At 40.7% G+C, this 24,713-nt stretch overlaps 1 protein-coding gene across 1 annotated transcript in view; it reads left to right on the top strand.

Moving 5' to 3' along the window:
• Nucleotides 1–24,713, top strand: part of LOC146639507 (transmembrane protein 266-like) — a 50,461-nt gene that overhangs the window by 10,347 nt on the left and 15,401 nt on the right. Inside the window, exon 2 of the mRNA XM_085351178.1 lies at nt 1,752–1,943. Coding sequence (XP_085207304.1) covers nt 1,752–1,943 — 192 coding nt within the window. The remainder of the gene's footprint in view (nt 1–1,751; nt 1,944–24,713) is intronic.

The raw sequence follows: 24,713 nt of genomic DNA, 5'->3' as shown, positions 1-24,713 counted from the left end.
AGTGTCGGTCCTGTGCTTAGTGGCCAAATTTCTCACGTCGCTACCAGCTTGAGAGCCTAAAAAGATGGATGTCATTTTCCCTCAGTTTGTTCCTGCTCTGTCCTCATTTCTCTTCCTTGGTGAAATAGAGCACAGGGGCCTTTACTTTTACCACATTGTTTCTTTTCCTCATCAACTTATCAGCTCTACATTACCATTTCCTTTTTCACTTTGCCCTTTCTGTTGTCAGGCTTCCTTCCCCGCGTCTCCATCCTGACCCCTTTCTCTCTACCTCGCTTCCTTTTTATCGCTTTTACTTTTGTGTTGCATCTGCTTCGACACTTCTAGTTCTCCTCCTGAGCCTTTTTAGTCTTCCATCCTCATTTGTCACTTTTTCTTGTGCCTGTCTGGTTCCAGCCGTAATTGAGGTTTTTTTTTTTTTTAATAACCCCTGGTTTCTTTACACTCACACCACTCCTCTATTTCCCCCTTGCCTTTCACCTTTTTTTCTGACTTCCTTTGACGTTTGAAGGAGAGTGGGGATCCACTCAGCTGACAAAGAGAGAGGCAGTGACGTCACAGCAGACATGATACACCAGCATCTGCTCTGGTCTAAAAATACACACCACAGGGCACACACAGTCAGTCTGCAGCTGCACTCAGCGTTTGTTTTCACACGCTCTGCTGAGATGGCCCAGCTTTTACACAACTGGGGCTTGTGGGCACGCTGGGCTACATGCTGCTGGCCTTAAACCGAACACCCAAGATGTGTTCAGATATTAAGACTCCGGGTTGATGCGGGTGCTGAAATGAACCCCGTGGAGGCTGCAAGGAATGTCAAATTGTTCAAAGCCCTTACTGCTGACTGATAAAATCTGTGGCACTTAGATATCTTAGAAAGTGTTCAAGATTTTTTTTGGGGGGAGTTTCATTTATAGTAATTGTTTATTCAGTTGTCACACCAATTGTCTGTTATTGTTGTCTGTTCAGCAATTTTGTGATAAAAATATTTATACATGTCTGTAATCCGGGTAATGCAGTTTTACTGATAGAAGGAGAACTGTAGCCTATGTTCAAAACAGTTGTGCTTATTGAAATTTAAAAATAAACTAAAGTGCAAAGTAAATCTGGGAGCAATTGAAAGTTCAACTGGGACAAGCATTTGCATTTGTATGGTTTCAGTCATGTACCACTATAAAAAAACAAACAAAGAAAATACAAGTAAAAAGTCAGTATTCACCTCTTAGTGCCCAGCTGCTCATTACTTAAATGCTGTTCAGCTGTTTAGATTATATAGTAAGCCAGTTTGAGGACAGCCACTCAAACTTTCAGTGATCTTTTGGAGGAAGGGGCACCTGTATCTCTGCTGCTCCTTAACAGTGGAGTACATACTGTAGTCGTTCTTTGGTGCTGCGTGGGTGTTAAACCTCCCCAACCCTATGCTTATTCCCTAATGCCATTACAGTAAATAAGAATGTTTTCCTTGTGAAGCTGCTGGGCAGCATAATAATAATAATAATAATAATAATTATTATTATTATTATTTTAATTGCACCACTTTTTTGATACATACATATAGGTCTTCAACAAACCTTGCCTATTTTCTCTGTAAATTTTTCTTTGCCATCAATGATAAAATTATGAGTTTGATAAAGGTATCTGAAAAATGTGATCATTTCTCAAATAATGCTTGTCTTTTTCTGTTTTTCTCCACTGCGTGCTTGTCTGTGTGCATGTCATTTGTCTGTTTGTTGTTGCTGGCATGTAACTAGCGAAGTGGAGCAGGCAGGTCTGTCAGATTTGGAGATCATCTCCCAGCCGGTGGAGGATGAGAACCAGTGCTTGGCTCCTCCAGTCCAGCTGGTGAGTTTTGGCTACAGAGATCTGCCCCTTGCAGCTCTGGACCTCTCCCTGGCTGGCTCACAGCTGCTCTCCAATGCAGATGAAGATGAAAACAGGGAAGGGTGAGTGAAACTTGTGTTTTATATGTATATATGTAAAATTTGTTTCTCTAAACTCTGTGCTGTCCTATAAAAAACTGCATGAAACATTATTACTTGTATTGGAATTAACAGGGTAAGATTCACCGAGGTACTGCTAATCAAATGTGCTTGATTAACTGATTATCAGCAATTGTGTCCACCTCTGTGAAAGCAGATGTTTGGGCAGTTTGCTAGTTGAGAGCAGCAGGTGTGTGTTAATACAATGGAAAAAAAAAATCGCCAGTAAAATTTAAGAAGCATGATAGTAAATTAAGAAAAAAGACTGAACAAGTGTAGCTTGTTTGGATGGGTTCCCAGGAGGAAGCCTCTTCTCTCTAAAAAGAACATGGCACCACATCTCGGGTCTGTAAAGATGCATCTGAACAAATCACAAGACTTCTGGAACAACGTCCTTTGGACAGACATGACCAAAGTGAAAATATTTGGCCATAATGCATAAACGTGAATCAGTTGTGGTGAAAATCAAACACAGCATATCAACACAAATACGTCATACCTCAAGCACAGAGGTACTGGGGAGATGATTTGGGTTTTCTTTGCAGCTGCAGGACCTGGGCACCTTGCAGTCACTGAGTGAGCCACGAACTCCTCTGTTTACCAAAGTATTCTTGAGTCAAATGTGAGGCCATCTGTCTGACAGCTAAAGCCTGGCCTAAATTGGGTCATGCAATGATAATGGCTGAAACAGAACAAAATCAAGGCATTGCAATGGCCCACTGAAAGTCCAGACCTCCACTTATTTGAGGTCTAGACTGCTGTGGTCCTGCTGTGGTGGGACCTTAAGGGATCTGAGCACAAACTAATGTCCACAAACCTGAATGAACTGAAGCAATGTTCTAAAGAAGAGTCATACAGAAAACCATTACTTCACGTTATTGCTGCTAAATGTGGTTCTAAAAGCTACTGAATCATGTGGTATACTTTTTCATAGCACTGCATGCCTCATACCTCAGTCCCAGTTCTTCTATACTGTTTAGGTACAGAAAGTAGGTATGTATTAGCACATTTTGCAGTCCTATATTTATATGCACTTATGCTGTTATATATTTTTATTTCATGTGTACTGTACATGTATGCATGTGTCTAAATTTTATATTTAGAGGCATGCAACCTTCCAGTGTTAAGACCATTAACACAGCCATTGTGGAACAGGCACTTAAATCTGCTGTCTGCGGTTATCGCAGCCAACAATGTAGATTTTAAGTTTACATAAAACAGCAGCCACTGTTTGTAGACTTACACACCAACACACACATGCACACGACCCATCACACTTGCATAAATGCCACATGGTATGCAAGATTATCATCCATCATGTGTTAAATCTCCCGCCCCAAGTCCTTGACTTGCTGTCCCCGTTGCTCAGTATTACGTCCATTTATCATTAAGTGACAACCTCTGGGTTGTCCTGCGTCCATAAGTTAACTGAGATCAATTCATCATTTCAGGCTAAATATCTGCCCTCCTCGCCTGCCTGCTGACAATAGGAGCCTTTATTGTAAGTGACATTTTACAGTGCATGAGCCAGAAGCCGATAGTATCACACACTTAATTTCTTTTACTGTCTAACTATACATGCTGTCACGTTTAATTACTTTATTGAGTCCGCAGTTGATCAAAAGTTGGCAGTTAAAGGTTGTACGCCTCCACGCTTCCAAGTTTTCCTTAGTCTTTGATGTTTAAGTAATTTAAATCCTGAAAATGATCAAAAGCTGTTCCATAATGATTTGTGCTTTGTATCCATATTATACAGTAACTAGTCATTATTATCTTGTGTTTTTTTTTCTTTTATTCATACTTTTCCCTATGACTGGGAATCCTGGACTTTTCCATGATTCTCAGGTAAACTTTACGAAAATGGGACTCAAGTTTAATCAGAATCAGAATACTTTAAGGAAATCGTGTGGCTACAGTTGTTCCAAGACAAAGTACTAGAAGTAGCACTTTGTAGTAGTAGTAGTACTTTACACTCTAGTACTTTATTATAAAGTACTAGAGTGTAAAATGTTAAACATATCTCAGTTACTGTGAGCGAGACAATAATTTTGTCTCAGTAATTGTGTGATACTTACGAACTGCTTATCACAGTCCTTGTTATTCTATCCTTTCACATGATTGTGCAAATTTTAGGTTTGACATATGGATATGAGGTCAGATCACAGCTGTCTTTGAGATTAGTCACAACATTAACAACCTTTTTTTTCACCATGCAAAATCTGCCCACCGTCCAGTCTTTGCATTCTGTCCAGCAACTGTGACTCAAACCTGGCTCTTAGCGTGAGATCTCACTAGGATGCACATAAACACCATAAGCTGTACTACAGGATCCAAAACATGCACACATACACAAACACACACAACATATCCATACATGCTGCCTCATCCAAGTACTCCGTTTGACACCAAATCAGGTCTCACTCCATTGGTTCGCTTCAGTTAGCCTCTCATGGCCAGAAACAGATGGATTTCACAGACGCATCGTGCTGACACTCACACTGCGCCAGTATTACAACCAGTACAGTCCTTGTGTGTCCTATTCCAGATCAGGGTCACTGGTACCATGCATTTCCTTCCCTATACTTAATGGTTAGATGTTTCAGTGTTTGTTGTGAATGTGCTGTGACACCACCAGCTCAGTGTCTGGATTTGGTGTTGTTAGGAAACACTTTAGTGTACAGATATGAATTATGAATGCAGCATTTCCTATTGTAGCTCAACCTGTGACATATACCTGGAAGGCATTTCTTAAACCAAGAGTTATCCGGTAAATGGGTCACGTCCCTGCCGTTGTAATCACAAAAATGAGAACAGCAATCTCTCCAAATGAGCTTGGGTTTGAGGGCATGAGACTAAATTTCTCCTTCTGGTCCAGATGCTGAAAAACTTTAAGAAGCCCTGCTGTAAGAGGCTAGAACAACAGATTTAGCAGACACCGTTTTAAAGGTTATTTTACCAGTGGGCTCAATTTACTCAAAACGAGCTTAGCGTGATGGGGTCACTATTTCATATTCAAGCCATTAGTGTAAAACGTCTGCCTGTAAAAACGCTGCCAGTGGGAGTTGTAAAAGTCATCATTCTTTCTTTTAGCTTTAATGAAATTCCATTTAAATCCACCAGGCATGAGCTTCAGTAACGTGTACTTTGCATCTTCTCTAAACCTTAAACGATGTACTAATCTTTCAAATTAATCACTGTTACCGGTCCTTGTCGCTGGCCTTTGGTTTGTCCGGTTTGTTAGGATGTTCCCATATCTCCTCCTTTGTGGCTAATGTGTAGAAATTTCAAAAACCTTTGCTGTTTATAGGTCTCGTGTCAGATCACATTTTTTTTTCTAAACTATGAGATTTTGAGATTTAACAAAAGCCCTCTGAAGTAGTCATAAGCAAGCACTGGATGTGAAAATCGTAAAATATTTAAAAAAAACAAAGTGCCTACTGACATTAAGGCCATTAGAAAATGCAAGATGTTGCAAGTGTGTCCAAATGAACGCGTCACTCAGCCTGACGCCCTCCAAGACCCGAATCTATTTTATTCTGTGGGTTTCAGCACCGCTGGGCTTTCGGTGATTACGCCTGTGCCTCCGTCTCCTCATTACCGTATCGATCTACCTTTCAAAGAGACAGCAGCCATTAGCCCTCCTTAAATGACATTCACAAACATCACGCCCCATGCCCCATCATCATGTTTTACTATGTTCCCCTGCGGCAGTGGGCAGCTTTCTTAAATCAGCGCTTTAACATCACCTCCCAGTGAGTTGACTTTGTTGGGTCGTAACAGTGTGTACGCACCATCCTGCCCGTATCTGTCTTCGCCTTCAGAATGCAAATGGGAAACACTGGAGTGCATCTACCAGAGTGACTGATGGGTAAACTCACCTTTAGGGAAATGGGGCAGGGGAAATGAACCTTTCTTATGGGCGTGAGGAATGATGAAGTGAAGTTGAGAGGAGGCAAGACAGCGGCAGCGCGATGGCAATCCACAGTCATCAAAATGAAAATGTATGTCGGAGAGAAATCTGTTGGCTGCTCCGCTGACTTTACCTGGGAAAGTCGATTGCCACCGACACCACACCCCCGCAGACCCCGCCACTTTCAGTCTGCATTAGATGGCTCATTGGCTTTCTGAGAGTGAAAGAGCGTCATGAAGAAAACAGTGCATGGGAAATGTTTAGGCATGCTCTGTAGCGATGTTTGGCAAAACGAGAGTGCACGCCCATGAAAGTGAGAATGTCACAAGCATGGTAGAGGTGTTTCATCAACAAGGTGATGGTTCATTGGTTGAGGGGCTGAAGTTATTTTCAGTGGCAGTTTGGGAATGTGTTACTGTCAGCTAAACTTTTCTCGTCTACTCATTCCAGAGAGAAAGTGGGTGTAAATGAAAAATATGCAAATTCAAAACAGATATGTTTTCTCTTTAAAGACACAGTTTACAGTAAATTTAATGTACCAGCTTGCAGCATATTTTAAAGTTATTGAACTAATCACTTTTGTTGATGAGATCCTGAAATGAAAATCTGCATGGAAAATAAATCACACATTTATATGTTGGGAGTGGAAGACAAGGCACAAGCTGTTTTTCTTTTTTCCTCCTCTCACAGATTTACAGATTAATTGCAAAATGAAAAGCAGTTTGTGTTATTATGGTTTGCCAATACTATAAAGATGCAGCGTGTTTCATAGCAGGATGCAAGCAGAGGGGATTAATCAAGAGAAAAGGCTCCTGTGTCAAGCTGCCACTGTGTGATGAAGCACCTACTGTCAGGCATGTTCGCATATCATAGCCTTTAGCATTGTGAAGGTGGAGCTGACCTTACTGCTATCTCTCTCGTATAGTGTGCTGCCCTCACTTCACACAGTGGGAAAGTAGTCACTCACAGATCGCCGCTCATTTATTTACTTTTCCTCTCTCTTCCTTACACACACACACACACACACACACACACACACACACACACACACACACACACACACACACATACATATGTATATGCATGCATGAACAGAAGGAGAGTACGTAGAGGATATATAGACTGAGAACAGAAAGGAAACAAGGCCAGGCCTGAAAAGCTTTCTCACTGCATTGCGTAGTGGTTGTTATCTAACCCTCTGTAATCATGGTTCACTTCATATTCCAGTTTATACTGGGCTGTCACACCTCATTAGGAACAATAGTGCTCCTTCATTGATGCTTCTGCACATTTAGATAGGCTCTTCTTTCTCTCTCTTTCACCACCTTTTTACATATTTCCATTGTTTCTCTGTATTCTTGCTTCTTCTCTTATTCCCTCAGCTTCTTGCTTCTTTTCACATTCACCGTCTCATCTTTTTCTGCCGAATTTCACACAAAGTACACCTTCCCATACTGAATACCAATCTCGACTGTAACTAGACTAAATGCCAAAAAAGCTCTCTTTTTTTGCATTGCTGTACCACCAGTACAGAAGCCCCTTCACAATCCTGCAGGAACATCCAGGATTGTCATTCGGTGGTGATGTTGAAGAAAGGTGGACAGGTTGGAGATTTCCACCACCAGCTTTCTGTACTGTTGCCTAACAGAATGTTCCTATCAGGAGAGAAGTGGGCGACATTGTGGGAGGTGGTTGTTCTAGCTAGCATCAGGGGGCAGTTGCAGTGTTAGCAGTTTTGGCGCCATGGTAAGTGGAGTGTAGTTATTATTAGAGTTGGGCCCATCCATCTTCCTGTCTAGGAAAAATGCTGGGAGGACCAAGGTGGCGTGGGCTTGTGTTCAGCACTTTCATGGCCGCCCACTCTCCCCATAGTCATCAAGCTGCTTTTGTTTGTTTGCTCACTTTTTTTTATGTTGAAGGGTTCTTTTGGTGCATTTCAGCTTGTATTTGTGTTGGCTGCTGCTAGTGTGCGACTTCATCGGAAAAAGATTTTTGGGCGTAACAAAGAATGACAGAGAAGAAGATCTGCAGGTACGGCATTAATCAAAGGCTCCGTTTTTGGTTTAAACTGAACATAAGACTGATGATGACAATATGATGATGATGACTTCTTAACAAAATTACATATTTTTTGAAAGAATTTCCAGCTTTACCGTATTTTCTCTTATTTTAAACTTGAAAAACACATTTTGAGCCAAATGGACTATCCCTATAATCAGCCAGACAGAAAGTAGACCAGCTTTTTGTAAGCCAACTGCTTGATAAAGCCTATCGTGATGATTAGAACTCTGCGTATAGTGCAAACATTATATAGAATAAAATTTAACCTTCAACTAAAATAAAAAAATTGCAGCAGCTGCTCAGCCTGCTCTGTACCTGAACTTATATCACTTCCAGCCTCCGAGGTCTGATGTGCACATAAAAAGGTATGAAAAGCTGGTCATGGTATGGGGTATGATGCTGACATTGTGCTAAGGGATAAGGGGAACTAGCTGATCTTATTATTGTCTGAGCTCAAGGGATCTAGATAAAAAGTGCAGTGTAAAATTATATTAAAATTCAAGTTGCCAGACCAGTCCAGCCCCTGCTCCTGGACTGCAATTACAAGTGCACACCTGAGCAGTGGAATGGTGTCACCTCCCATCGTTGTGATGGGCGCATGGTTGCCAGACATGGAGACAGAAGCATATGTTGCTGATACGGCTGGTCCAAATGTGCAAGGAGTCCAGGGTTAGGTACCAACACCAGATGGTTCATCTAAATCTGTAGTGAGCAGGGGTGGGGGGGAGGAAAAAAAAAAGGACTCCTACCCTTTACCACCCAACAGCTTTAGGCCAGGGTTCCAAATGTTCTATTTTGGAAATAACTACTGGCCCATTTTCAAGTCTTAGAAAGTGGTTGATGAAGGAAAATAAACACTTCCCTCTTTATACAATCACAAACAACTCTGGAGTGATTTTGTCATCAAATTGGTTCTGAGATTAGACTTTTTAAAAACGTGGGCATGAACGAAACTGTTACTGTTTTGAATAGTGGGACTTTTAAACCTTTCTTGTTAAAACATCTCAGAGCAATCTTGATTTCATGAATATGTCAAATAAGAAAGACGTTTGTTAACCTGAATTTGGAGGTGTGAGATCTGTGCTGCTAGTTAGTATTTTTGTTGATAGCACACTATTTTTACTCAACCTGCTTTAACTTTGTTAGAGAGCAAAGATTAAATATTGAAGTCTTACTTTTTGGAATAATGCATTCTCTGAAGGCTTTCACCCGGTCGAGCCAATTTGGCCTGATTTAATTAGAGAGAACGGGAAGTTGTCTGAGACGGCGACCAGGGAGTGACCGTCCTTCTCGTTATCTCCCAGACTTCTTAATTCCTCTGCCAATGGGACAGCTGTAGGCCTGTATAGTGTAGGAGTTCACTGTTTGCCAAATCACAATTATCCATAACTTTTGAGGAAAAATAAACATGGTGAACCTTTACTGCCAGGGATGGCCTGAAATATAAACCAAAATTTTTAGATTTTGAAACGATAACTGTATAGATGATAGATTCTGTAGTTTGCCACCCTGCCATTACTGTTCCTCCTGCAAAGCAGTTAATTTAACACTAAATCACTATGTGTACATTGTTTTATTGAAACTGGTTTTCATACAATAATTGGCCTGCTCATTTACCATAAGATGCAATATTTTTGTCACAAAAAATGGTAATTTTGATACACAAAACGACCAGTTTCTAGTAGAAAGCCATGCCATATATACCACATATAACCATGTTCACATTGCACATGGCACAAAGGAGAAGAGTTGAAGTGTCTGAGTAAAAGTCGAGACCACTTTGAAAGTTTTGTTGCAGATTTCTGTGTGTTTACATCTGTATTTAAAGCATAATTTATCTAACAAACTGATATCTTACTCCCCAAAACAAAATAATTATATGTGATCTGTGTTCATTAAAAACAAAGGTTAGCTAATAACTGTGCATGAAACACACTGATACTCAGAAAGTTTTGCTGGCTGAAGAGTTTTACTCATTTACTATAACAAAAGTGGTTGCTAGGGAAATGGTAGTTTACTTAAATTTTGATCTTAAATGCTTTCCTGATTAGTTTATGGTCTAATTTGCTAGTTTTTAGTTGTACTGACTACAGCCTGATGTTCATTTTTTAAGTCATGGTCCCCATTAGATTTAAAAAAGATCTCAGTCAGATCTACCCCCTTTCTCACCAGTTTTGGGTTCAAAACATCACAACAACCAAAATGCTAAGTTCGACACATCATGACAAGGCTTCTCTATCCAAGTGTTGATATAATAGTGGCTTTGTCCAGTCTAAGAGTATATTTCTATACATACATACACACACACACACACTAATCAATGTGTGGGACTCAAGTCATCTAAAGAAATCTCTTAAATGTTGACACCTGGCTTTTTAAAAAACATTTTTTTAAATATATTTTAGCCTTTTTTAAGAGGGAATAGTAAGGAAAGCTTACAGTAAATCAAAGATAATGTGTGCTCCTACTAACCTTTGGTATATGGGTTGCCTGCTGAACCAGCTACAGTAGTGTGCTTATTTTAATCTATCTCATAATAATTAAGACACAATTGACATCTTTTATTATGAATTTACTTTTCTTTTGGTCAGTGAAAATTCGTATTGTATTGTGTATTTTTTTTACTCTGTACTAAAGCAGTAGTGACATGGCACATGTTAAGATCTAAAGAAACACATGGAGATTTCAGTTTCTGATGTAAAGTGTAATAATATTGATCCTTAAAAGCCAATTTATTAGAGTGTTTTGCTCAGCTGCATCCTAAGGTGCATGGTCATTTAGCTCTGTTATCAGGGATATGTGAAAGTGTTGTTTTGAAAGCACCATGCACAGTCTCATTAGTCTTTCTTGTCCATGACGTCAAAACCTGTCAGGTTTTGTTTCCTGCATCTTAAATAAGCAGCAAAATGGTTTGAGATTTACTCAATTCTGAACTGACATCCATAACGATCTGCAGTCGTGACGCTATACTGATTAAAGCTTGCTGTGATTGGGTGCATGCACCCTTATCAGTGCACATATACAGTATGCGATATACACACGGAATACAGAATACATCAAATGCAGGCATACACACACAGAGACACACACGCGCACATACTGACCTTCCAGTCCCCTTGTAACATACAAATGAGTCTTTCCTCAGCGCTCCCACGGGACACAGGGGGGAAGCTGAACACCAGTTGCCCTTGTTCGTTGTGTTTTGCACTACTCACGGTAAACTTAAGCCTCTAGCTGCTGCAGGTTCAGCGTAATCTAAAATCTTTCTTGTAGCCTACACATAACATCAATGTGATGTCTTTTAGCATCAAGCTTAAAGGCTTGTAATTATGCAGCTCTGGGAAGTATGGCATAAAATGCATCTATAACCATATAAAAGTAGTATGGTGGCATTCTCTGTATGACTCAGTCTCAGATTCAAAGATGTGTAGTGAGTGAAAATTGGAAATGAAATGTAAAGCCCTGGTTCCTAGCAATAATAATTTAATATAATTTAATATAAACGACACTAGTTAAGACTTTTGAATGTAAAATTAAATTAAGAAACAGCTGCTACTGGCAGTTCTAAAAAAACTACAGTCTCCGGCTTTGTAGTTGCTTTGTGCCTCTTATAGGTCTTTCTTTGTAGGTTGGCTTCACTTTGTAACAACGAGTGATATCAGACCTTTGATGCAGAGGTTGTGTCCCTGGCTTCTATTAGAGTTGCACAGTCATTACTATTTGTTACTTTTAAAAACATGTAATACTTTATGTTACTTGAGAACTCTGTGGAGAAAGTAATGTGCTTCACTACACATTACATTAGCTTTGCATTGCTCCACAACACTGACAGATGGCCTCTGATCTCTGATTCACTGTAAGAAAATCAACACCTGTACTGGTATAAAATATTAAAAATCCTTATCCTAATAAGAACACACACAATATTTCTTTTAGTCTGTAAATTTGTAAATTTTCAGGTTTGCTTTTGTGTACACTGGCTGTCACCATTTAGACAGTAATCATTTAAACTTGAATCCTTTTGCCTCTACCGGCGCTGTGCAAATAAGTGAACGATTAGTATAAATAATTTGCCCGTCTGGAGATGTTGTTTATGTAAGAAGGTAAATGCGGTACTAAAAATGCAGTCGCTATATTTACTTTTAGATTGCAAAAGTCAAAGAAAAAAAAGGAGTCAGTGCTTTTCTGGTGTTTTGGGGCTTACCTTCTCATTGCTGATGTGTTGTGATGAATGGCACACAGGCATTGGTAATGGGGAAACTTTCAAATGTAAAATTAATTACCTGCAATCTGACAGCATCGGGAAAACTCAGCATGTATTTTATGCTTAGCTGGTACGCCTTCTTTTCCAGGCTTGCCTGCTGTCAAGCTCTGTCTGTTTCTATGCTTCCTATCTGGTTCACCATTTTTATTTGCTGGGACTAAATTTGTCATTGGCGGGTAGAGACTTTGCCTAAGGGATGCACATAATCATTACTTCAGAATAAGGCTTTTATCCCTTGTCTTCTTTTTTGTTAAAATCAAATTATGTAATTCTAGCAGTGCCTTTTCACAGTATGCTTTATCACACTCTGTAGCGGTTTCTGGTTTGGTACTAACGAACTGTGCTTTTGTCTTACACTTGTAGAGTTTCCTCCAATTGTTTTAATGATATACTGTACACCATGCTAAGATATGTCAAGTTTTTGGCTAATAACTCTTTGTAAATCACCTTTTTGTTGTGAAAATTATATTTATATGTCTATGAAACTCTGTTGTATTAGCATTTAAAAAAAAAAATTAACTAAAGAAATGGGAACAAGTTATTTGTTTTATGACAGGCTGTGTGTAACAAACTGCCAAAAGATGCAATTTGCAAGTTGTCTGTTATATGTAGACACAACAATGGCTCATCCTTTGTGTCAGGTGTTCCACATATTTATTGGAAAAGGTCAGGTACGAGGACTGGAATGAAAATGAGTAAAAAAAGCAGTTGAAGTCCAAAGAAAAATGTTTAAAGAGCTGGAAAAGCATGAAAACTACCATAAAAAATAAATTACAAGAAAATCTGGCTCCTCTGAATGCACCTACGTGGACCTCAGGGCAGCAGCGCATGTGCATGAAAATGGCTCAGGATGATAAAGATTAAGCAAAGAAACAAACAAGACAATAAATGCTAAATTAAATGAACACAGTGCAGCAGTTTTTGTTCTCTGTCTCTGTATGGGTATAAATGTGTTTGTTCCACCGGGGTCACATTTCTAGCATAGCACTGCAATATAAATAAGTGTTGAGATGATCTCACTTAACTTCTAAATTCACACTCACACTTCTCTTCCCAGGATTAGCTGTCATCGCTATTTTCAAAGCTCCTCGGGCACCTAGCCAATAATAGAACTCAAGTCAAAGAATTTTTTTTTTTTAGTAGTTTTGGCTAAAAATAAAAATTACAGCAGGTTTTGCCCCAATTCATTACATCAGATATCACTAATGCATTGCCAAGATTCAGCTGAATTTATTACATCATGGAAATGCAGTCCAGTCCATCAGGTCACTATAATGTGACACCACCATTAGCTGTAAACTAGTTTGAACAATTGACCATTAACTTGGCTCTCATCCCATGTTTAAATCCAATGATTATGAATCAAACCAATAAAAAAAGGAGAATTTGTTCTATTATTAATAATTATGAATTTAAGTCTTCACATCTCCTAAATAATAATTTTAGATATTTATACATCCATAAAGAAATTAACAACAACGGTTCATCAATCAAGCCTCGTCTTTCCTTAAGCACAATAAAAAGTCTTGAGTTTATTGTGTTGCCATTGCTGATAATCTGCCAATATGGCAGAATAAAAGGAAGGATAAAATAAGGAGACGCAGAAGTATAGCACTTGAACTCTAATATGTACAAAGAGTAAACGTTTAAGAAGCATCTCTGCAGTGGAGTACTTTATCTGATGAGACCATCAGGTGCTGTTAGTCTGACAGTCCCAGTGTTTGGTGGCTCACTCGACATGCTCGTATTGATCACTTTGCCTGATTTAATCTCCCTCCTCTATTTCCCTGTCGAGCTTCTCTCAGTCTCACCAGTAGAGGGGAACACTGACAGCTATATCAACCTGCTAAATGTGCACTGATATCAGAAGGGATGCAGAGCCAAGGGAAGGAGCGCAGAGAATAGCGAGATAATAGCAGACATAAAGCAGAAGTGTAGAGAGACAGAAATGCAGAAATATCTTTGTGTTTGTGTTCAAATAGTCTGTCGTGCAAGTTGACCAAAAATTACAAAGGCACTATAACTGTTATTTGGTAAATCAATATTAGGTTGTGAAAAAGCCAAAGACAGTCTGAAAACAACCGGTTTGAGGGGTGACCTTGTCCACTAAATGTGCTTGTCTGCTACTGATTTGGGCCAGGTGGTTCTGTCAGACTGTCAGGGCCGACGGGGTCAGAGAAACAACATTTGCCACTGTTCTGTTGCTTTAATAAGACTCATTAATATACTGCATGTGTCACCAGCAGCGTCTGACTGCGTCCCCTCTGGGCTGGGCTAGTTTTGGCATGACATGAAGTTAAGGACACACACAGTCGCTGAATTCAGCCTATTTGTCATACATATCAAGGATGAGTCTTCAAACCGCCTGTGAACTCTCACCTCTTATTTATCTGTGTTGTGTTGTATCGACTTGCGTGGTCCTTTATCCTGTATAAAGCAGGTGGATGTTATTGATTTTGGACAGATTGTTCCACAGATTTATTGCTTTGCTGACTCATTTTAATATCCTCACATAATAGATTCGATCTTGAATATCTTTTGAGGCACTATAAACACATGAGTTTACAGGGACTATTTAGGGCTTGTGTGTGTGTGTGGGGAATTGTGCATATATACTAAACTATAATAAATGACCTATTAATTTCACCTGGTTGGGTAAACCTTCTCATGTTTATTGCACATATGTGCATGGTTTATCCTTGTCTTCGAGTTTGAGATATGACTGTCCAGTGCCTCTTAATGGCCCATGGGAGTAATACATTTTATCTTGCTCCATGAGCAAGTTTAGATTTGTGCTTAATGATTCAGTTTTAGCCTGCTATCCATCAGAAAAGGAGCTAGCTTCTCATTTAACTCAATGTATGCCTAGTTCTTTTTGATGTTACTTTATATTTCAAGCTTTGATTTCTTGTTTGAAGAAACTCAAATCTGTCAATTTTGCTTGGTTCCCCTCTGACTACACAATGTGTTGTTTGCCAGCTTACTGGAGATCAGTACAAGCAGTTTTCTTAAACGATGATAATGACTTCATTAGAAGGCAGTATTTGTAAAGGTGAGTTGGTCATTTATTATGAGCATCAATTTTTAAAATATAATAATCATACTGTAAAAAAAAAAAAAAATATTTAGTAACTTATTTGTGCAGAAAAACATTGAAACACTGTATGTGTATATACCAAAAGTTATCTTTCAGCACTGATCCCTTGATGAGCATTAATAGATGTAACTGTTTAAAATGGCTAAAGTTGCTAAAATTTGTTTTAGCTTATCTAATTTGTCTGTTTCACAGAGCATCTGACGGTGGTGTTACTAGGGTCTGTTGGGAGCATGTGCCTCCCTCCAACCAGTGGGTCATCTCCATTATGTTATTGTAAATTTAATAATGTTAATAATGTTAGGTATCCTCCACTGTCATTGCAAACTTTGCACTGTACCCTGCTGTAGTTTAAAGTTTATTAGTCCTTGGTGCACCTCCACTGGCCTGGGACCCCAAGCATTTATTGGCCATGCGTGGTGGCGGCTGGAATAGAGGACAGGGTCTCTATAAAAATTGTATAAAATTGTATAATATACATGGCAAGATTGGAAAAAAAGTTTTTAAAGAAAAATATGCCAATTTATGAGGAAAGCAGGCTTTCTATGGTATCTAAAAGTGATCACCACTGCCATGAAGGGATATACAGTAAAATTTACCAAGATGTGGACCTTGCCTTTAAAAATTGCTTTTAATACTCTTCTTTGTAATTGGCTTGACTTTGGCATAATTGCTGTGATCCATTAAAGCTTGAGAAGACTGTACCCTTTAAAATTGTTGTGAGGATAATATTTCATTTTTCTGCACTTCATTTTACTACTCCCCCTCAAAGAGTTTTATAGTACTTGTAATGTTTTTCTTATTATTATTTTTACCCCCTTGCAGAGGTTTGATGAAGCATGAAATCATTTGATGCACTTTTATGGACCGTCAGATCCTATGGTAAAAGTTTCACGTCCGGAAATCGAGTTTGTTTCCACCAGAGACATGTCTGGATTGACTTGAAGGCATGGAGTAGTTTTTCAAACTATGGCTTACGACGGTGACTTTCACAGACAGGAAACCAGACCCCCCCCCCCCCCCCCCGTACACACAAGCATCTACTATTTACCTATTTAATAAGATAAATTGGATCACTGAAAAAGATCAGTTGTTCATCTCGATTTTAAACAAAGTATATTGAAATATTGACAACAAAAAACCTGCTGTAGTGTGTGACATGGTTAATTGTCAGTATGTACGGGTGGATTAAAATATGAATGAAAAACAAACGTGGAGTGTTGGCAAAGCAGCTTGCTAAACTTATTACACTTAGAGATTCTCATAGATGCTAATCTGACCCTACACTTGGTCACCTTGCCTGTTTATTAGACTGGACATAATCAGAGGTACCATCCCCTCGCCATTCATTGTCAAAGCTGTCCTTACTAATGTACTAAATGAGTTAAATTTAATCTTGTATACATCATACAAGTTGGCCATGGTGGTTAGCAGGGCAAAGCTGTTACAATCATCTGTTACAAAGATAAATCACTGAAACTGGTTTACTAGCTATGCTATGCTAGCTGTGTTTCTACAAAAAGTGCAGATCGTAACTGATCTCACAGCACTGAGAGCAGACCCAGCGACAACTTGCCTTGCATGTGCAGAAAAAAGAAGGCTCTTACGTTAATGTTGTTAATGATATAACAACATTATATCATTGTCATTGTCAAAGGAAGACAGACACACACTCAAAACAGAGAGAGCTGCAGTCTCTTACGAGATTAAAATAAGCACAGCTTTCAGCCAATAACTGACTCCAGCCACAAGACGGCAGTAATGTAGTGGCTGGATGCACATATTGACAGGTGAGGAGCTTTATGACAGCACTGTCTGAGATGAAAGGAGAGAGACTGCTTTACTTTGGTATATTTTCATTTATTTCTGTTTTTAGATTTGACAAGGCCTTGTTTATCCTTTCAAAACTATACCTTACTTGCATTACTTGAATTGACAAGAATCTATTGTACTTATAATTATTTAATAATTACTTTAAATGAAACAAGTTTGGATAAATTCAGCTTCAGCAAATCATGGTAAAGAAGTTGCATAACGATACAGTCATGTGAAAGGAAAGTTTCGTGCAAACTATATATACCCTTGCTGCTGCTGTTGGACCAGGTGTGTGTTAACACAATGCCACAATTTTCAGTAAATATCCCAGCAAATTCACCTCAAGGCCAGACTGCCCAGAGGAACTGCAAAAAACCCCCATACAAACAAGAGATACATCTCTGACTCATAAAAGAAGAGAAGCTTTTAAAAAAAATTTAATTGCAAAATCTGCTGCAGATTTATTGTCATTGTTTTTTTTGTTTCATTGCTTATATATATATATATATATATATATATATATATATATATATATTAGGGGTGCAACGATACACAAAATTCACGGTTCGGTTCGGTTCGATACTTTGGTGTCACGGTTCGATGTTTTTTCGATACAAAAAAATGTTCATGCCTTTTTAATTTGTCATTTATTAAAATTATAAATATATATTTTAACTCAAAAGTACAGTTTTTAAATTTAACCCTAACCCTTGTGCGCGTTTTTTATTTTGACAGCGAATGCGCACCTGCGGACCACTTATGTGCATCCCTGGTTATTTAGCTCGTCATATTGCAGCCACAGAAATTCTTTTGTCCATGAAACCATAAAGCTGCACTTTCTTTTTGCCTTATAGTCTCATTTGTCATAACTTCTCCGTTTTGTGGTAAGCTTTTCTTTGGCTGTCACTTCTTCACCCCGACCTGTCTTATTTGGCTCAGCAGAACTAAAATATATATACAGCTACTTTTACACACGGACTCACATAAGCTCAGCGATTCTCTGCGCGATCAACCTCTCACATGTTTAAGCTTGCTGCGGGAGATTTCACTTGTCATGTTTGCATAGTAAGCTAACGATTAATAAGACGATGTCAGAGGAATTGGTGCACAAATTATCATCACTCACAGATCAGTGCTGTCATTGCAAAGTGAAAGCAAAAAAACAAGCGCAAATTCAAACGCGATTTCAATATGTCACATATTGACAGTGGCTCACCGATGCCAATGACATAATTACCCAGCTACATTTCTGAAAGAATGCAAAAGCATTGACATATATTTTTCCTACAATAGCCCGACGGGCAGGGAAGAGATAGATTTTTGTAGCCCGACTGGAAAGATCGCTAGCTCCGGGACGTCGGGCTAGCGATTTTGCAAGCCCTGTATCTGATTGAGGAATCACTCATCTTTGGAAAAGAGAGTTTATTACAGAGAAATGTCTCTTTCCAAAATAAAAGCTATACTATCCGCTTCTTCTGGGCTATATTCTCAGCAGCATAAGGAGAATCACGTGCTAACAGCTGTCTAAATGACTCGGGTAAAGTTAGTAGCATGCTTGTTGTTTTTGTCTTTGCACTAGGATGATGTCGGCGTAAATGTGCAGTCATATTCGTTGTGTTCCCACTAGTGCTTTCAGGTTAATCTCGTTGAAATGACCTTAACGCCACAACACGGCAAATCTCCGTTAACGAGCTACCGCCGATCGCCCCGTGCATGGGGCTAGACGGCCAACACGTTAACGAGCTAACTGCGCTAACACACTAGTTCACACCAATGTAATTAAGCATTGCATGGCACATCCAACATACTGTTTTACTTTAGTCCATGACTCGCTTACCTTCAGGGTCATACGTCACATGAAAACCAAAATAATTCCAAACGCCAGATCTGAATGAGGGTGGGGGAGGTCCATCTTGCAAGGAGAGCTTAACTTCTGTCTCGCTAGCTTGCCCTGCGCTCTTCCTCCTGACTATGCTGTCTGTGTTGAGCGCTCAGTGGATCTGCGCTCGACAGTGCAGCCTAGGCGGAGTAGTCGAACGCAGATTCACTGAGCGCTCAACACAGACAGCATCGTCAGAAGGAAAGTTGATAAAATAAATTACAAATGTTGTATTGTTCGATACATATGCGTACCGAACCGAAAGCACTGTATCGAACGGTTCAATATCGATACGAATATCGTTGCACCCCTAATAAATATATATATATATATATATATATATATATATATATATAAATATATATATATATATATATATATAAAACACCCAGCACGCCCCTGCGGGCGGTTTATCCTTAAGCTCGGGTCCTCTACCAGAGGCCTGGGAGCTTGAGGGTCCTGCGCAGTATCTTAGCTGTTCCCAGGACTGCGCTCTTCTGGACAGAGATCTCCGATGTTGTTCCCGGGATCTGCTGGAGCCACTCGCCTAGCTTGGGAGTCACCGCACCTAGTGCTCCGATTACCACGGGGACCACCGTTACCTTCACCCTCCACATCCTCTCGAGCTCTTCTCTGAGCCCTTGGTATTTCTCCAGCTTCTCGTGTTCCTTCTTCCTGATATTGCTGTCATTCGGAACCGCTACATCGATCACTACGGCCGTCTTCTTCTTTTTGTCTACCACCACTATGTCCGGTTGGTTAGCCACCACCATTTTGTCCGTCTGTATCTGGAAGTCCCACAGGATCTTAGCTCGGTCATTCTCCACCACCCTTGGGGGCATCTCCCATTTTGACCTCGGGACTTCCAGGTTATACTTGGCACAGATGTTCCTGTACACTATGCCGGCCACTTGGTTATGGCGTTCCATGTATGCCTTGCCTGCTAGCATCTTGCACCCTGCTGTTATGTGCTGGATTGTCTCTGGGGCATCTTTACACAGCCTGCACCTGGGGTCTTGCCTGGTGTGATAGACCCCAGCCTCTATGGATCTTGTGCTCAGAGCTTGTTCTTGTGCTGCCATGATTAGTGCCTCTGTGCTGTCTTTCAGTCCAGCTTTGTCCAGCCACTGGTAGGATTTCTGGATATCAGCCACCTCCTCTATCTGCCGGTGGTACATACCGTGCAGGGGCCTGTCCTTCCATGATGGTTCCTCGTCTCCCTCCTCTTTCTTGGGTTTCTGCTGCCTGAGGTATTCACTGAGCACTCGGTCAGTTGGGGCCATCTTCCCAATGTATTCTTGGATGTTCGTTGTCTCATCCTGGACTGTGGTGCTGACACTCACCAGTCCCCGGCCCCCTTCCTTCCGCTTAGCGTACAGCCTCAGGGTGCTGGACTTGGGGTGAAACCCTCCATGCATGGTGAGGAGCTTTCTTGTCTTTATGTCAGACAAGAAATATATATATATATATATATATATATATATATATATATATATATATATATATATATATATATATATATATATATATATATAAGGACCCCAAGAAGGGACCGGTCCCCTCCAACTACCGACCAATAACCTGCCTCAGTACTACATGGAAGCTCCTGTCAGGCATCATATCGGCTAAGATGAACAGGCACATGGGTCAATACATGAGCGGGACACAGAAAGGAATTGGCAAGAATACCAGAGGCGCAAAACACCAGCTACTGGTAGACAGAACAATCAGCCGAGACTGCAAGACCAGACTGACCAACCTGTGCACTGCCTGGATTGATTACAAGAAGGCCTATGACTCAATGCCCCACAGCTGGATACTGGAATGCCTAGAATTGTACAAGATCAATGGGACCCTAAGAGCCTTCATCAGGAACTCAATGGGGATGTGGCGTACAACACTAGAGGCCAACTCCAAGCCCATAGCACAAGTCACCATCAAGTGCGGGATCTACCAAGGAGATGCTCTGTCCCCACTGCTGTTCTGCATAGGCCTGAACCCCCTCAGTGAGATCATTAACAAGACTGGCTACGGATACCGACTACGGAACGGAGCAATTGTCAGCCACCTCCTGTACATGGATGACATCAAGCTGTATGCCAAGTGTGAACGAGACATCGATTCACTGATCCACACTACCAGGCTATACAGCAATGACATTGGAATGTCGTTCGGACTGGAGAAGTGTAGTCGGATGGTAACAAAGAGAGGGAAGGTAGTCAGAACTGAGGGGATTGAACTACCAGAAGGCAACATTGCAGACATAGAGGACAGTTACAAGTACTTGGGGATCCCGCAGGCGAATGGGAACCATGAAGAGGCCGCTAGAAAAGCTGCAACCACCAAGTACCTGCAGAGGGTCAGGCAAGTCCTGAGGAGTCAGCTGAATGGTAAGAACAAGATCCGGGCCATCAATCAGAATCAGAATCAGAATACTTTATTGATCCCTGGGGGAAATTATTTTTTGTTACAGTGCTCCATTTTAAACCAACATTAAGACAAGACAGACAATACGCTAACTAAGAATAGTACAATATATACATATATATACATACATACATACATAAGTCACTTATAAATAAATATTTGGAAAAGAAACATGTGTAGTTGTAGCAGCAAACAGTGTGTTAAGTGGATGCGTTGTACAGGGAGATGGCCACAGGCAGGAATGATTTCCTGTGTCGTTCAGTGGTGCTTTTCGGTAATCTCAGTCTCTCACTGAACGAGCTCCTGTGACTGACCAACATGTCATGGAGTGGGTGGGAGGTGTTATCCAACATTGTCTTTATCTTGGACAGCATCCGCCTCTCCGACACCACCTTGAGGGAGTCCAGCTCCATCCCCACAACATTGCTGGCCTTACGGATCAGTTTATTAAATCTGTTGGCATCTGCGACCCTCTGCCCGTGATCAGGTACCCTGCTGGGGTAATAGGCTGGCCAAAGGAGGAGATAGAAGCCACTGACATAAAGACAAGAAAGCTCCTTACCATGCATGGAGGGTTTCACCCCAAGTCCAGCACCCTGAGGCTGTACGCTAAGCGGAAGGAAGGGGGCCGGGGACTGGTGAGTGTCAGCACCACAGTCCAGGATGAGACAACGAACATCCAAGAATACATTGGGAAGATGGCCCCAACTGACCGAGTGCTCAGTGAATACCTCAGGCAGCAGAAACCCAAGAAAGAGGAGGGAGACGAGGAACCATCATGGAAGGACAGGCCCCTGCACGGTATGTACCACCGGCAGATAGAGGAGGTGGCTGATATCCAGAAATCCTACCAGTGGCTGGACAAAGCTGGACTGAAAGACAGCACAGAGGCACTAATCATGGCAGCACAAGAACAAGCTCTGAGCACAAGATCCATAGAGGCTGGGGTCTATCACACCAGACAAGACCCCAGGTGCAGGCTGTGTAAAGATGCCCCAGAGACAATCCAGCACATAACAGCAGGGTGCAAGATGCTAGCAGGCAAGGCATACATGGAACGCCATAACCAAGTGGCCGGCATAGTGTACAGGAACATCTGTGCTGAGTATAACCTGGAAGTCCCGAGGTCAAAATGGGAGATGCCCCCAAGGGTGGTGGAGAATGACCGAGCTAAGATCCTGTGGGACTTCCAGATACAGACGGACAAAATGGTGGTGGCTAACCAACCGGACATAGTGGTGGTAGACAAACAGAAGAAGACGGCCGTAGTGATCGATGTAGCGGTTCCGAATGACAGCAATATCAGGAAGAAGGAACACGAGAAGCTGGAGAAATACCAAGGGCTCAGAGAAGAGCTCGAGAGGATGTGGAGGGTGAAGGTAACGGTGGTCCCCGTGGTAATCGGAGCACTAGGTGCGGTGACTCCCAAGCTAGGCGAGTGGCTCCAGCAGATCCCGGGAACAACATCGGAGATCTCTGTCCAGAAGAGCGCAGTCCTGGGAACAGCTAAGATACTGCGCAGGACCCTCAAGCTCCCAGGCCTCTGGTAGAGGACCCGAGCTTGAAGGATAAACCGCCCGCAGGGGCGTGCTGGGTGTTTTTTTTTTTTAATATATATATTTTCTTCATTTTTTAACAAATATAGTGATGAAAAGTAAGATCAACCTTCAAACTTTAAAAGAATAGTTGCTTTGCATTGTATACACCTAACATGAGCAGCAGTGCACAGGTTGCTAGAAGAAAAACTTGCATTGCATGGAAGAAACTAACACACAAGGATCAGTGTTTTGGAGATAATATTTGTTTGCTACAAGAGCAAGTTCTGTTTGTCTGTTTTGGTCTTAACTGCAAACAGACCAAGTAAAAAACAGTTCTGTCAACTCAGCTTTCTCTTTTAGCGTCTAGCTCAGTTTCATTATGTTACTTTAGGTTTAACACTTTTTGGGAAGCCTTTTTTGTTCTTATTGTAGTGTACTTAATTGCTATTACATTCACTTCTCTTGTATTCTATTCAGTTCAATTCTTATTTATACAGCGCCAAATGACAACAACCATCACCTCGAGGCGCTTTATACTGTAAGGTAGACCCTACAAAAATAATAATAATATAATAATAAGACTTCTGGAACAACTTACTTAGGACAGATGAGACCAAAGTGAAAATATTTCATATATATAAGGCACAGTGTCATGTTTGGCAAAAACCAAACACAGCATATCAGCTCATACACCTTATACTAGCTGTCAAGCACGGTGGTGCAGGGGTGGTAATGTGAAATTTGAGGCCATTTGTCCACCAGTTGAAGGTTGGCCAAAGTTAGGTCGTGTAACAGGACAATAATCCCAAACACAGCAGCAAAGCTACAACAGAATGGATATAGGTGTAATAGGGCCTTAAGAGAACTGTACATAAATGAATGTCCACCAGCCTCAATGAACTGAAGCAATGTTGTAAAGAAGAGCGAGCAGGAATTCCTCCATAACAATGTAAGAAATGTATAAATTCATGTAGAAAATGATTGCTAACTAACGGTGGTGCTACAGGATATTGAATAATGAAATGTACTTGGCTGTTCACATGTCTGCACAGAATTTTGTTAAAACTTTCTTTCTCTCGTAACTGCATATTTAGCCATGGTAAGTAACAAGGATCAAATCAGTTACACAGGATAAGTGAAATCAACTGTGGGTCCCTGATTGAGTTTGGTCAAGACTGCACAAAAATTTTCTTTAGATAATTTGCTCAGCGTGTCAGATTATGATGTATATTTATGCAAAATCTCCAAAAGCTTAATCAGTTTGTCAATTTCCTATTTTGCACATTGTGATTTGAGCTCTCTAACTCTGAGAAACTTTATGGCCTTGAAGGTGTTAACACTAACTCCAAAACAACTGAAAGCACATGTATTAAAAATATGCATCACAAATACATCAATATTTTCTTATCGCAGGATGCCCAGGTGTTCTGGAATATAGGCTGATACACATAATGGCATCATACCTGGCATCCACAGAGTCTCTGCAAGACTGGTGGTGCAGATTTTATACCATCTGGAGCTTGCACACTTGTGCCACCCCACCCAGTGCCAAGAAGATGATTGCTATCAGCATGATTATGCCTTTATTACATTAGCCGTGCATTGTTTACAGACTTGTGGCTCTACCCATGCCAGGCTGTAAGGAATACTTTTATGTGAGAAAGCAGTGGGGGGGTGGAGTGATCAGCTCGACAGCTGCTAAAAACATTTTCCTCATTGCTACGTAAACGTGCCACTGCGGGAGGA

This window comes from Diplotaxodon limnothrissa, linkage group LG1 (assembly GCF_057381915.1).
Source record: "Diplotaxodon limnothrissa isolate DT_005_m linkage group LG1, D_limnothrissa_male_GT1.1, whole genome shotgun sequence".
In the NCBI taxonomy this organism is placed as follows: Eukaryota; Metazoa; Chordata; class Actinopteri; order Cichliformes; family Cichlidae; genus Diplotaxodon; species Diplotaxodon limnothrissa.
The sequence above is the reverse complement of the archived record's forward strand: the minus strand, read 5'-3'. Positions and strand labels throughout refer to the sequence as shown.